Source organism: Phalangium opilio, unplaced genomic scaffold, assembly GCF_054372755.1.
Source record: "Phalangium opilio isolate 3A_F unplaced genomic scaffold, DU_Popi_V2 ptg000113l_1, whole genome shotgun sequence".
Taxonomy (NCBI): Eukaryota; Metazoa; Arthropoda; class Arachnida; order Opiliones; family Phalangiidae; genus Phalangium; species Phalangium opilio.
Window position 1 is genome coordinate 7209644 of NW_028324209.1, and position 15744 is coordinate 7225387.

Below are 15744 nucleotides of genomic sequence, written 5' to 3' on the forward strand. Positions count from 1 at the left end.
GCAATGCCATTCTGTTCCGGGGTGTATGGTACGGTGAGCCTTCTTTTTATACCAGAGTCTTTCAGGAATCTGTCGAATTCATTGTTGCAGTATTCGGTTCCGTTGTCGGACTGCAAGGTCTTGATTTTTCTCCCGGTTTCCACTTCAGCTCGTTGCTTGAATTCTTTGAAGGCTTTCAACACTTCGCTCTTGTGTTTTAAAAAGCTGACTTCACTCCACCGGGAATAATCATCAGTGAAAACGACGATGTACTTGGCTCCGCTCATTGACGTTACTCTCATCGGGCCGCATACGTCAGAGTGTACTATTTCCAGGACATGCGAGGTTCGGCTATCTTCGGTTTTCGGGAACGGCTCCTTCGATTGCTTTCCTTTGATACAGATTTGGCAGATTCCCAGGCTCCCATCTTTTTCAATGTTGAGTCCCGTAGCCAAATTCTTCCGGGCCATTTCCTTTAAACTTCTCTCGTTTAAGTGACCGAGTAGGAAATGCCAGTTTTCCAGGTTGCTTCTAGGCTTTATTTCCGATTGCACTGCATGGACCGTTTCTTCAGCCTTTCTCAGGAAATAAAGGTCTCCAACTCTGTCAGCAACTGCAATCACTTCCCCGGTTGCCGTCTTAATCCAGGCCTGCGACTTCTTGAATATGACCTCACGTCCTTTGTCTGTCATCTTGGCAATGGATAGGAGATTTGTTCTTAAATCCGGGACATGAAGGGCTCGTTCCAGGCGAAGAATTCGATTTTCGCTGCCATTCGTTGCGGGTACTTTTACTTCGCCAACACCTCGTATCTTCGTTGACTCTGCAGTGGCCAGGTTTAAAGATTTCGTGGTCTCTTCGTAAACGTTGAAACGATCTCTGTTGGAACTCATATGTGAGGTGGCTCCGCTGTCCAGGCACCAGGAATCGTGATAAGCCTTCAGGTGCAATGCGAATTCTTCCTCGGCCAAATTTTCTGCCAGTACATGATGGGCGTTTTCTTTCTTTCTGGTTCTTATGCCTGAACCATGGTTTCTGTCGGGGCAATCAGCTACCTTGTGGCCGGGTTTCCTGCATCCATGACACTTGTACTTAAAGGTCGTGCTTCCTCGTCCACGTAAGCTTCTTCCTCTACCCCTTTCTGCAGTTTTCCGGGAAAAGTGGTTACTGCCCATCATCGCATTCTGCACGGGTTCGTCTTCCCTTGAGTTCTTGGCGTCCGATTCCTCCAGGATCTTTATTTTTAAGGCTTCCGGATCAGGTAACGTATCCCTGGACTCTATTGCGCACCGGAAGTTCTCGTACGATTCTGGTAGACTGTATAACAACATAATGGCCAGTAGGTCGTCGTTTACAGCTACTCCCATGTCAGCCAACTTGTCTACTGCATCGAAAAATTCTCGGAGGTGATCCCGGACATCTTCTCCCTCCTTCATTTTCTTGAGGGTCAGTTTCTTCAGCAGCGTGGCTTTCCGGGCAGGTCCACTGGACTGGTAGATGGATTCGAGCTTCTTCCATAGTTCCCGTGAGGTGGTGCAATTCTTTACTTGCTTCAACTCCGACGGACTGATCGACAAGATTAGGTCCGCTCTTGCCTTCCGATCATTACTGTCCCAGGTAGCGACCGCCTGGGCGTTTCCTTCCGTTCCTCGTACCGGAGTTGGCCTCGTTGAAGTTCCATCTACGTACTCCCAGAGGTCGTTCTTTTGAAGCAGGGCTTCCACTTGCATTTTCCAGGTATCATAATTATCTTTAGTTAACGTCTCGATTCGTCCCAGGTGATTTCCGGCCATTCTACGTCTGACTCCGCACCTTAAAGGATAATCTTCCCGGCGTTGAACTTCTTATGACTTCTAAACCTCTGCGCAGTGGAAGCGTGCTGGGCCCATAACCTGTTGTTGTTTGACGCAAGAACGACTCTGGGTTTAACTGGTTATAAACTCTTTATTAATTTAATTAAAACATTAATATTAATATCCGGGAACAATATACTGAACTGACTTTGAGAACTGACTAAGAACAACTGACAAACGTTATCGGAATGTTATCCGGTTATATAGTTAAGGCATCGCGATAAAAAAATAAAGATTACAAGAATGACCGCGATGCATAAAAAATACAAGTGTAGAAAATATAATCTGGATATAGATAAAAAACAACCGGTATTATCTCTAATTTACAACAAAAAACACAAGGGTATTTTTCCATAATATTCAAAGCATAAATATTTATACGGTTCGATTATATTTTTGTTTTTAAGTGTTGAAATAATGTTCTTTGTTTAGTATATGATCCACGGCTTCTCTAATTTCATCAATTTATTGACAACTGGATGTTTCTGATAAGTCTGCCATAAATTAAGGGGGATGTTCTTTGGGCAACTTATCAGAAACACCCTGGCCAATAGTAAGCTTCCGTGTGGCCTCTAATATGAAAGTTAAAGTACATATGCAACGTGCGGTTGGTTATAACGTGATTCAACGCGCGTTAAGTCGCTTTGACCTTTGCATGCAACGCGTAACCCAATTATTGGTTTTCTTTCTACCTAGGCCTAGTATTAACAAGACAACAAATAAATTTTTTGAGCTTCTACGGGTTCAGGGTCCTTTTAAGCTTCGAGGCGCACGCGCCTCTTAAAGGTTGCCCGAGTTCAATACTTCATCATAGCTCTATACGTCTAAACGGCTTCTCTCAAAAGTACTCTAGTATACAATACAAAGTGCGTGTAGATCGCAGACCCTAAACCCTCTCGTAAGCCCCTTCCTACTGTTGTCAAATTTACCGCTAGATTTTATTTTATCTCGCTTAGCAAACCGCTGCGTTGTCTACTGTCTTTAGTGAGTTTAGTCTGACGCCATCGAAAAGCGCGAATAAATTTAGAGCCTCGTTCGTTAAGTTTCGTGAACTCGAGAATAAACTAAAAATTGCCTTTTTTCCCTTTCTTTTTCTAAATATGGCAGATTGACGGGTGTTCTTCGGTAAGAAGCGTGGAAATCCATCAGCTCCAGGACATTGCGTGCTGTGGGAGATTGACTGCTGTTCCTTGGAAAAATGTGAAGTGAAACGCGACAGACGAAATCTTTCGACTGACTTTCGATCTATCCTCGCGCGTGTTCGAGCAGTTTCGCGCTCGTGTTGTAGGTAAGGAAAAATCGAAGAGAGAAGATAGAAAGGAAGAAAAATAAGTTCAACCATGCCGGGCGCGTACCGTTATTCGGCCACATTTGATAAACCATACGTCGAGGAAGCTTTGCCTCCCCCGCGAAGCCCCGTTCGTTTTACCATCAGTAGTTGGCGAGGGTCCAACGCGCCATCTAGCGACGGTAACGAAGACGGGGTCAGTGACGTCGGCGTCGTCGACGAAGTTCCCCTTCATCCCGCTGCCGATTACCCTAAATCCGTGGAAAGCGAGCCGAGGGTGGAGGAGAGTCACCATCAGCACCACCACCACAATCCACCCCTGAACGGTTCTTATCGCGACAATGCGCGTTCGGCGTCGACGGACAGCCTCGACAGCGCCTCTTGCGGAAGCGTCTCCGGTAGCAGCGCCTCGTCTTCCAGTGGCGGAAGTGGCGGACACTCGAGACAGGTGTCTATGGAAGGCTCGGAATTCATTTCCTCCAGACTGAGCACCGGCAAGATGCCCGTCGCGGCTGCCTCTCACAATCCCTTGCAGTTCGTCAAAGTGGGGCCCGTTCCACTGTACAAAAAGGTAAGCCCTACTTCTCACCCTCGGGCGCCTCTCTCTAATTATAGTTAAGTTCCTTTCACGACCTCTCTTCCTTCCTTCTCCTTGCTACTGTATTTTCCTTTTCATCTTCTTTTTGCCATACGTACGTACAACTAACTGACAGCGGATCTCACCCCTCCGGCTGTAAAAATCTATAAAGAGTGTTAAAAGATCATTCCGCGCACGCTTCTTTCCTTAATGCTTTGCTTTTGTCAATAATGGATCGAAGAAAATGTGTTTTACTGGCTCGCTACGGAGCTTTAGAGAGAAAACTATGGCGTTAAAAGACGCCAGTCGCGTGGCAGAGTGACATTACAATTTTACTTCATTTAAAATACATTACTCCCCATGGTGGTTGACACGCTGGTAAAGTGTACTGATTATAGAAAAGATAAAGTGAACAAATATATTAGACGTGATTCATTATGATAGGTCTTGTTATGTTTCTTGGTCACGAACGTGTGCCTGCACGAGCACATGTTTTCTCAGTTTACACGTGCTGAAATTTGTGTTGTTTGCACGCGATTCACGAGTTGTTTAAGCAGATTTGGCGGTGCTTTACATTGTTAACCTTTGATCGGAGTTAAAAAAGAAATGACATTTGTAACGTTGTGACCGAGACATCGTTTTAACACACGTTGGTTTTAAATAACAACAAATTGACTAGTAAATGGCAAAGAATCACGCTAACACGTACGCATTGGGGGTGCGACCATTCAACTTAACTTTGAGAAGTACATAAAGCTTCCCATTCGTAATGATTTGGCTGATCCATCATGCGAAATGGATTTTATAACGCCCTTTGTGCATATATAAATTCATTTATAAATGCTCATGGTAAATCGAGCTTTAATGTTTCTTTTTTGCGACCATTAATATTTAAGCTTTAGTGGGTACGAGGTTTGAGGTTTGTTTGCTTACATTATAGTGACCATTATGTTTTGAGCTAGTGGGAACATGGATAGAGATGGAAATTTGTCCGTAATATTAAAGGGAGAGTGAAACAAATTGAAACTGCACTTTTTTTGAAAAATAAAAATATTTTTTATTGAAATAATTAAAATTAGAAGCGATATTAATTAATTAATTTACTAATAAGCAATCTTAGAAACTTTAATTGAGAAACTGAGAGCATAGGAAAAAATGGGACTAGAATAGTTTTGAAGGAAGTTACAAACATGGGGAACAGTGAAGACCTGACTGGAACCCACATAAAATCGATCGTGAATTTATATTTTAACCAATTCAACTTGTTTAAAATTTCGGTAAAAATCCCACAGATCCACCCATTTATTTCGCATAAAGAGTTTTTTTTTTGACATTTTAAGTGACAAGGGACAAAACTTTGACATTCACCGCCCTTTCGAATTTTGAAGTCACGTTACGCCTAGCACACACACATCAGCGATTTCGGTACTGTATCTCTTGCTACAAAAAAATTAACTGTAGTGTGCTCTTAGCTTAAAAGAAGCATACATATAACTCGCGACCTTAAGCTGCTGTTATTTAATTATTATTTTTTTATTCATCCAAAAAATGAAGCGTATCCTGTCTGGTTAAGTGTATTTAACGTACTTAAAATAATTGACATTTCGTACGTCTCAGCATGTAGTCAGTCAGTTACGAAACGTAACAGTCCCCCCAAATTGTCTGAGAATTAGGCAATTTCTATATTAGATCATAAAAGTGTGGAAACAGGAGGGAACTTTTTTTACCTTCTGGCCTTGCACTGACATTTTTTGGCAGCTTGAGAGTTTAGTGAGTCAGAAAATGTGCCTCGAATTAAACTGCTGATTAGTTAGCCTAGCCTAGCCTAAGATGATGCCTTTCTCTTTCGTCTTAGAGAAATTAAAAAACGAGGTCGCCATGATGGGGTAGAAGGCTTCGTTAAGTTGAAAACGACTTCCAGGTAAACCTAGCTCATCTGGACGACAGAGTTGAACATTTCCTTCCTCATACCTTCAATAAAACCGCCGCGCATGCAGACAATCGCGCTGTTACATTATAAAAGCTTTTGTTAAACTGTGTGTCACAGCCTAATGGTCTTAAAACTAGGTCGTTGCTTGATGGATATTATCATACGATTGGTTGTCACGAGGGAAACATACGTTAAGATACACGCTTACCGATAGGTTTTGTGTTCCCTTACAAGTGTTGTTTCTAATAGTTCAAAACAAAAGAACTAATTATTAAGGGTTTTTTTCGTGACAAAACGTGATATAGTTTGAAAAGGGCCAACCAACTCTTCCGGAAGTGATAAAAACATTGCTTACATTGTATGTTTTTTTTTTTTCATATATTCTAAGTAACGCGACAACTGTAGGTATGATCCTAAGTTTATTGTAAGATATGTTCCATAAGTATGACCAAACACGTCCTATACTTCGTAATATGGTAGAGACTTACTGAGAGCTAGTTGTAGAATTGACTACACTCGATTTTGCAGTCCATCTTCCTATTTAGTCCTTGACAGCGTCGCAAACTCCGCCTATTTCCTATTTAAGACGGAAACAACCTTCATTAAGAAATTGATCGTACAGATTTTTATCGCTTTACTTATGCTTGCGTGAACCATAGATTTCAAAGCGGGTTTAAACAGTTAAATTCAACCATGATCCAAATTCAATTAATGTATGCCCATTTATTAAGGAAGTTTATGCCAAGAAAAAAAAGTTCTAAAAAAAAAAACGCTAATCTTGGCTTATAGTATAAAGATAATATTTTAAATTCCAGTCCAAAGTGATGAATTGAATAAAACCTGTTGTGATGAGCACTGTCTTATCTCTCAAGGGTACTAAGTGTAGTTTTATGTGTTAAGAGTAATACCTGATAGATAAGACGACCGTTTGACAAACTTCTTCTTTGCCTTTCGCCAAGAACTCATTAACGTTACTAAGAATATGGAGATTTAGCTTTATCCCCTTTGCGTATTTTTCCTAATTTTTGTTCCAAAACTTTTAAAATGTAAAGAGCGTTCTCTGATAATTTTAATTATCAAATATTAAAAACTGGAGCTTGTCATAAAGTGACGTAGGTCATAGATTCTCGCAAAGAGACGCCTGGTGAGGCACTGTCAAAGTCTTAGTACAGACTAAATAGTAAGATTGAATGAAAAACAGAGTGTAGTCAATTCTCGCTTGTCGTTCTCGAACTAGCTCGAGCTGTAAGTTTCTAGCATGTATTACGAAGTATAGGCGTCATACTTAATGGAACATATCTTACAAACTTATGCTGTATTCATTCCCGATATCATCGAAACTTTCTCTTAGTCTATCCATAAATAAAAACATTATTTCAATGTTGTTGTTGAAGGAAATCTCTTGGTGTTTATACTTTATTCAAAAGAAAAACATTTCTTCTTTTGCAGGCGGAAGAACAAATAAAGATCGCCAAAGAGAAAAAGATCTCCAGGGAAAGCGTTAAAGAAAACGAAGAAGCATGGCAGTCGGTAAGCAAACACAATACATGACCCTGAGAACGGGGAATAAAAATAAGCCCTCTGAGATTAGTGTCTTGAGAGAAAGAAAGAATTCCGTTAATCTATCGGGAAACCTTTCACGCTTCAACGGATTTTGTTTCATATCGACGAACAATAGCGTCATGACTTTTTAACTGACGTCAAATCTTGGGATTATACGGCCCTTTTAAGTGCTATTAATGATATTATAAAGTCTAAAATGATTTTAGTTTTATACTTAAAGAAGCAAGGACGTATACTTATAAATATTTAAATTATGCCTAAACTATAGTAGCAAAGGGAGATCGGGTTACTTTTTTGTCCGACATTCATGAACTATACATAGGCTAGGAGGGTTCATACCAGTTACACCAGGAGGTCAGACTACTTTGTGGACAAAGTGCGGTACCAAGTAGCCTGGTATCAATCCCCTTAGTCTGAAAACTGATTCCAAGTGTCAAAGTTTATGTCTTTCACATTGGTTATACAGTACATATTAATAGTTAGTGTGCAGTCAAGTGCTGCCAGTCTTTTGTGACTGCAATTCAACCGCTATCCACAACAGATCATATTCTGAAAAGCGTTGTAGTTCTGTTTGATTCAGTAATCATTCAGTTCCAAACCTGCAGAAATACTCATACAAATATCTGGCAACCCTGAAACTGGGGGAGGAAAATTCTCGAGCCCCTTTAGTGTACGCTATCAATTTGAAACGTAAAGCTTTATGCATATATGGCCGCCATTTTCCAATATGGCCGAGGATTACTAAAACGTTTTCTCATTGATTAAAACTATGAAACTAGTTTCAGTTTATTAGGAAAAACGGTTTGGGTTTAGCGTATATGAATAGGTCATTCGGGACTGTTATTTAAATAGACAGAAATAAATGGGTTAAAGCCTTTTATTGTTTCAATTAACATAGAATCTGGACAGTTGGAAGAATCGTCGACGAAAGATGTCCGAAAAATCATTACAAAGATTAGAAGAACTGAAGCGAATCGAAGAGCAAGAGAAAAACGAAAAATTGAACAACGCCAAATTCAAAACATTTTCCGAAATGATGGAAGAAAGGTATTTATTTTTTATTTATTTTCTTTTTTACTTCTTCTTCCAGATGCTTCGAACTTTTTAATAGTTCTTAGGTTTTTCAGTTGACCAAGTTTATACAATAATTTCGGTTCATTGTACCTTTTCAGAGCTCAAAAGCCCCGTTCTTACAATTTGTCCATTTACGTCAACAATTCGGAAGAGGATCTGATAAGCCCGCAAAATGGCCGTCGTAATTCGTCTTTCAATGGACCCAACGAGAACAAATCGATCCATCGTCACAAATCGAGATCAGCCAGCGTATCTGTCGATTCTGAGAACAACGAAAGTGACTTTCTCAATTCTTCCTTCAGAGAGGTAAGTCACCCTTTCATTTTTTTAATGGTGATCTAAGCAAATTCCGTTGGACTCGTTCCCAAATTTCAAATATTATTGATATTCAATCAGTAGACCTTTTCGATGTAAAAAATGGGGTAGGCAACCCTCAGTATCGGGACATTCAAGGGGGTTGATACATTTCCGTCTCTGCGCACTCTCATGATAGAAAAAGACTACAGCGCAGGCACCAAATAGCGAGATGGAAGGCCAAAGTTTTACCCCCGTGTCTTTCCCTCTTAGTTACGTTGAAATGGTCTACTGTACTGTCTTTGTCACTTAAGTGACTTGGCTTAAAGGGAGCCACAAGTCCTTCGCGAATCCCTTGCGTAGCCCCTTAACTGGACCATCTAATTTTTAGTTATTGTAAAATCCGCATTTTCCTCGGCAATGGCGCTTGCTGCCAACTGTAATAAAGTTATAGCGAATTCACGCGCGAGATTTTTACGTCACAGGTGTTATAGATGTTATATGTTCCAAATATGAAACATTTGAGGGTTGTTGGAGATTAGAGCAAACACTTGCCTTGCGCTACATATCAACTTAAGGCGTAGAGTTTGTTTGGATATACTTTATGTCATTAATGCTTTTGATGTCAGCGCCAACTGTTTTCTCGCTTGGTTTAGTCCCGAAACGCGGGAAGTATGCCGATCTAAAAGTACTACTTGCGTTGGTACTTGTATATAAAGGTAAGTCGGTGCAAATACGGGACTATAATCTCGCGTTTACATTGAAATTTTATTAATATTTAATGACCGACACGATGTATGTGTATGTGCTTTTTCATCGTACTTGCATTCTATAAATGGCAAGATCCGGTAAACATGTACGCAGTTTGAACTAAAAAAAACTTAAAAAGGCCATAGTAACCTTTGCTCGTCCTTGTTCAAGAGGTTTATTGTATGCACGCGTAATTCAACGTGTTGCAAATAACATAATTATTTTCCCGGCCAATGCCTTGATTTGTAAATGTTACTTGTCGGTCATCATATACGAAAGAATATCCGTTACGCAACAAATAAGCCGTTACAAATATTATTATAATATTTATAAGCAATTCGAATTGATGACCTTTGGAAAGGACGCGTAGTTGCGATTTAATTTATTCGCCGAACACCGTCGAGTGGTTATTTATGTTCGGCATTTTATGGCATCGACAAAATACCTTGAATATTTTGCAAAGTAAGCATCCGTTACTGGCACACACACACAAAACGATCGTCGAATGTTGACGAAGCGTTACATCCTCCGATTCTATTGTTTGTACGTCATAATGTAATGGACGTATTTTGAAATTCCAATATATTTTAATATCTCTATGGCGTAAGACCCCTAAACCGAACTGTCAATTTTAAAACTTACCCGCATCGCGAATTATCATTAGAAATATTCTTATTTCGTTGGACCAAAAGTCCGTTACGTCGCGTTTAAAACGCCTCTTCATTCTTGATAAGATTAGTTGATAATTTATAAGTCTCGGTGTTAAGATTTACACAAATGTTATTGTCTCTAAGAGAGATAGAGTGGAAGCGCATTCTTTAATTTAATCAGCACTCAACACAACCTCAATTGATATAGGTCGTTCAAATATTGATTTGATTATATATTTGTTTAAAAATGGACGCTCTCGTATATGGGCGAAATATTCAGTTTCAAATTAGAACTTGGTTTGATCGGTGCGAGGTAATTGTCTATATTGTTAATAAACCATAATGTACCCTTTTTTCGATCACAAGTTAAATTACGCTGTATCTTTTGCAAAATTAATATATTTTTATAATTGTGGGTATTAGAGTATACTGAGTTATTTTTATTAATGAACGGCTTCGCTATAATATTATTCGATAGTTGGAGAATCATTCCAATGGAACTGAAAGGAAGATCATCGCATCCAATTCGAGAAACATTTTATCATCGGAGGGCAACCAAAGGCAGCAAAAGATTGACTACGCAGAGCCAGGGACCGGTGGGGCATCTGTGGATGATGGTTTCGCCGAAGAAGAAGTTCCAGTCTTCGGTGTTTACACTGGAGATTCGGGACTTGAAAGTTTCGGAAGCAGTCATAGAGTTGGGGATCTTGCCGACAGTTCTTCAGAATTGAGCACCGATAGTGGCAGTGTTTACGATCGACCTGGAACTGAAGACGAAAACCAGGTAGCTACGCCATTAGGACAACTTACTACTGGTACCGACTTACTTGAAGAGTTTAGCTCCGTGAAACGAACAAAGTCGTGGCCGTCCAGTCTCGAACAAAAGGTTAGTAATGTTATTATTTTCAACATAATATTTAGGTTTGGGAATCCGAATTTTATCAGCACTTCAGCAACAACACACATTTTATTGCTTTTATAGGAGGGTTATATTCAAAGGAGTATGAGAATCAGTGTCAACCCGCAGTCTAAAGAAAAAGATTTTGGTTTCACGATCAAGGTTGAAAAGAATGGAGATGGTGGTTCTACCACGACTGTTGAAACAGTTAAATCGGGCAGCTTAAGCGACCAGGCTGGTTTATACGAAGGAGATGAAATCCTGGCAGTTAATGGTGAACCGGCACCAGGAAGGTCGCACAGTTCGTTGATGTTTTTGGTCAAACAATCCGTTTACAGGGGTCATCTTGACCTCGTTATATCTCGTCCTGAAAAAGAAGGTAACTTATAGTTTGTGTTTGTTGGTTGTGAAAGTTAACTTAGTTTGTGTTTGTTGGTTGTGAAAGTTAACTTAGTTTGTGTTTGTTTGTTGTGATTGATATGGATTTACAGTAGTACATTTTCTAACTTCAGAGCTTGTTTGCTTTTGTTTTTGCAGATGAAAATGATGAGGATTACAACAGATCCCGTCCTAGATCTCATATTGGTCCAGCACAGCGTCGACTGTTAAACAATCGCAGCTACGACGATTCTTGGCAGTATAGAAGCGCTAGTGAAAATGGCCACCGTGCCAGATCAAAGAGTGAAACTTCCAGAACAAAGTCAGCCTGGTCTGAACGAGAAAAAAGTGCATCTTTAGACGAACGTTTTCCAGTCATCAATGACTCTTACAAAAGTGATACCGAATCGGAAACTCCCAAAGAAAAACCTCCTGTAGCTCCGAAACCCGCGCCTAAGAAGATCCCACCACCCATACCCGCTAAACCTAAATTTTCTGGTGGATGGCCGAAGAGAAGTGATGAGGAATCTAAACCAAGCTATTCAGACGCGCCGGTTGAGAATTTGATTACCCCTGTCGATTGCCAATCCGTCGAGTCCATATGTTCAGCGGGTGATCTTGATAATGGAGCAGCTTGCAACTATAATGTCGAGAAGTCCAACATACTGGATGACATGGTTCAAAGTGAAAATGAGGATAACCCTTTACATTCTGTCACGCCGTTATTACGGACCTTATCCGATGGTCTACGAGACAGTACTGAATCGCCGCAATTCATTTTAAAGCAAGATAGCGACGCCTGTTTCTCGGACTTCAATGAGAGTGAACAAGACATAGAGAAAGATTTGGATACTGCCACGAAAGAGAACTGGGAACAACAGCGTGAACAAATAAACGAACAGCAGCTGATGGAAAAGAGAAATTCCAATGTGTCCGTCCTTGAAGAAGAAATTGTAAAAGTTGAGGTTGGAAAGGATGATGACGATGACTTCAAACAGGTACGGATTTTTTTTATTCAAGATTGATCATAAGAGTTAATCTGGGGTGAAACAGAAAGTCATCACTATAGCGATGTTTATTTTAAACAGTACTCTCATGGTGGTCCATTCTCTCCATCCATTGAGGACAACCAAATCCCCCTAAACCCGATATACCAAGATAGCGAGGGGTTCAACATAATCTATCAATCCCACAATGATAATTCTCAATCCAACTTACCATACGCGCCAAGAGAATCAAGCTCTACTAATTCACAAATATTCACGTCACAAGAGTCATTGTCACCAAATAGCATCAAAGAACAACAACAGCCACGAAATCGAAGAAACTCTAGTGAACATCTGGATGAAGATGATGAAGTACACGAAGACATTTTGCGAGTCCATGTTGATGTTGAGAATGAAGTGTATTTTGACAATATTAATTCCGAAGGAAATCAACATCATGAAGAGGTCAGTTATGTGTTAATCTTTCGAATTCAGTATTAGTTTGTGATTCATGCGAAACTTCTAAAGTTACTTAAGTTGCTGTTTGAAATTTAAGGAACCTACGCGTAGCCTTCCAAAAAGTGAAATTAAACCAGAGTCCGAGCCATTTTCCATTGATGAAAATATCCTAGCGGATTTAGATAATCTCCCAACACAGACTCAACTACCACCATCGGAGAAACCCCCTCCACCACCACCGCCAACTGACGGAGACACACCTGAACGAGTATGTTATATATAGTCCTATAATTCTATCAAATATTCGCGGTTGTTATATTTAAATTCTGGGTTTTATCAATTGAAGTCCGAGGGAGGTGAAGTGGTTCGTCGAAATAACACTTTCAAAAGAATAAAGAAAGAAATATGGAAGCGGAGGTCAGATTTCTTGGGGATTGATCCCGCTGATGATGAAATTGATATTGGTAATTATTTTAATCGCCTTCGTTAGTAATTAGGACATGATTAAGTCTTGAGTGTTTTCAAAACTTTGTAGATGTTCCCCCACCACCGGATATATCCGAAATTTTAAAATCAGAACGCGAACTTGAACGACAAAGTAAATTGTTCTTAGAAAGAGAAAGATCAAACAGTCAGTGTAATACGCGGACTATTGAGAAATCCCTCGAAAGAGAGGTCAGCAGCCATAGTGTGGAGTCTGTTATTAAACACAAGAGAAGCTATTTACCTGATCAAGGTAGGCTATGTACGTAATCGTGTTTCGTTACTTTGTTTACTACACTCCAAAATAAAATAGTAATGTGGCGCGATGTATTAACTTTAACTTTTGTTCTGTGTTGTATCATTCAGATGATCAAGAACTGGTTTCAGCCGAAAGTACAAAATTGAAAATGGACGATGAAGAAAGAATTAAGAGGTTGCAAGATGAACGTAGGAGAATGTCCGAGGAAAGAATCCTCCGAGAGGAGGAAAGGATTAGCATGGAAGAAGAAAGGATGTTCAGAGAACGGGAGGAAAAACTGCGGCAGAAAGAGGTTAGTTGGTTTTTTGCATTTATTTTTCTCAATTCTGAATGGTTCACGGTTCTGTTCGGTGTTAATTCCACTAACTTTAACATCGTGTAGTTTGTTATTAACACATTGACAAAAAGTCTTCGCGGCGCGGTGTCTCTTTACATTTGCATGTGTTGAGTTTGAGTTTGATTTTAAATTTTAGGGGCATGATGGCTTGAGTGTTCCCTCTTCCTCTGAGCAAATTAAGGCAGTTGAATCACCCGATGAAACTAATAAAAATATTGAACAATGTGTGTTGAAAAAGGCTTCCCAGATTAGTCCTAATTCTTATCAACCTCGCATGGAGACTACTAGCAAAGTGACCGAGAAAATAACACCGACGTCACCACCAGTGGATATTGCAGTTAAGGTGATTACATGATTTTGTTTAACGATTAACTATTATTTTTTTTAATTAATTATGTACAATGTGGTGAAGAAAGGTAGTGGTTTCATTTGTTTCTTTGGGTTGTTGTTTTTGTAGAAAGCCTTGCAGTTAGAAAGAGAAAGATTAAGGCTAGAACAAGAAGCCTTACAAAGAGAGCGGGAGGAATACAGACGTCAAATGGAAATGGAGCAAAATAGATTTTCAAATAGTAAGTGTATTATATTATAAGCCCCCCCCCCCGTGGCACCCCTTTCCCCGTACTTATGAATAGTATTATAAGCTTATGATAATATCAGTAAAAGTCTTCTTCATTAACCTTTACTGTAATATTTCGTTCGTTTAGGTTCTTCCAGTGAGAAATCATTGTCACCTCAAAGAGAAGCCGTAATTTGGGGAAGTAAGCAGCCACAAGGAATGGAGGGGGATCATGATGACGATATTGATTTTGAAGGGGTGGTGCTTAGAAGGAAGTCCCAGTCTCATGGTAAGTTATCAGTTTATCTTTCAGAAATCTTTATGTTATATCTGCTAGTATTGTTCATAATTCATGTTGGCACAAATTCGCATCTTTGAAATGTATATAAGTACACATGTGCAGTTGCACATCCCCCGTTTCATGAACCTATGTATGCTTTCACAGATGATATGCACAGGCAAGATATTTCGCCATCATCTCAACCACCGAACAAAGACACGTTACACTTTCTAGGAGCAGCTCCTAAAGCAAAAATCATGCAAAATGAGCAATGGATCAATCACAATGAAAAGGTAAAATTTCCATTTACTTTTAGTTAGTCACTTATCTATAAACCCATGCTTTACCAAGGAATAGTTCAATGTAACATTTTAACTACGTCCCATGATCATAAGTTTATGAGATATGTTTCATAAGTCTGACACTACCTACACTTCGTAATGCTAGAGACCATCTTCTTATTTAGTCTGTACTAAGCCTTTGACAGCGCCTCACCAGGCGTCGCTTTATGAAAATCTATGACGTTTCACCATACGGCATGACATGCTCTCTCTCAGTTACCAGTGGCAAACTTATGGAACATATCTCATAAACTTATGCTATGATGTTTATCTAAGATGGGGTTATTAGGGCCACCCGCGATGGGAAAGTAGTATTTTTTTTTTCAGGGCGTGTTTTGGGCCAGTGGGCAATAAAATAAATCTTTTGAAAGTCGAAGGGGGAGTCCCCATGGGGTCACATAAATAACAGAGTCGTTGTGGTCCGATGGTATCGATAATTTACAAATCCTTTTTACTGTGAATAGCTCTAGCATATTTGCTTTGCTGTCAAATAGTCAATTTCTTTTTAAAATGTCAAAGGGATTTCCCAAAGGGGTCTTTTTGAATTTGGTAAATTTCAATGGAGCATTTCGGTGTATTCGGTTGCCAACAGGCAGTATGGCGACATCTAATGGTATTGATATGAAAAGACTACTACAGATGGAAGGCGGAGTTCACACCTGTGCTTTAATCTCTTATTTATATCGAAATGTTCTATAGAGGAGTCTTTTTTCTGAACTAGGGCTTTTCCCGGGTACAGGCATTAACCTTTAAACACAGCGTGCTTTTAATCCAGCGCTCTATCAATATGTTTTCTATCTTAGTGTGAC

The 15744-nt window shown here is 39.8% G+C and overlaps 1 protein-coding gene across 5 annotated transcripts in view; it reads left to right on the forward strand.

The window, feature by feature from the left end:
- smash (smallish) overlaps positions 1–15744 on the forward strand; it is a 58528-nt gene that overhangs the window by 37402 nt on the left and 5382 nt on the right. For 3 of the 5 annotated variants that reach the window (XM_089852825.1, XM_089852826.1, XM_089852827.1), the window contains 16 exons: positions 2940–3691; positions 7077–7157; positions 8089–8237; positions 8363–8570; positions 10437–10844; positions 10941–11235; positions 11394–12232; positions 12323–12685; positions 12777–12947; positions 13026–13143; positions 13215–13424; positions 13529–13713; positions 13895–14101; positions 14216–14327; positions 14463–14603; positions 14760–14887. In XM_089852825.1, the coding sequence (XP_089708951.1) occupies positions 3173–3691; positions 7077–7157; positions 8089–8237; positions 8363–8570; positions 10437–10844; positions 10941–11235; positions 11394–12232; positions 12323–12685; positions 12777–12947; positions 13026–13143; positions 13215–13424; positions 13529–13713; positions 13895–14101; positions 14216–14327; positions 14463–14603; positions 14760–14887 (4134 nt within the window). In that variant the 5' untranslated portion in view covers positions 2940–3172. The remainder of the gene's footprint in view (positions 1–2939; positions 3692–7076; positions 7158–8088; positions 8238–8362; positions 8571–10436; positions 10845–10940; positions 11236–11393; positions 12233–12322; positions 12686–12776; positions 12948–13025; positions 13144–13214; positions 13425–13528; positions 13714–13894; positions 14102–14215; positions 14328–14462; positions 14604–14759; positions 14888–15744) is intronic. The other 2 variants (XM_089852828.1, XM_089852829.1) reach the window with 2 other exon arrangements.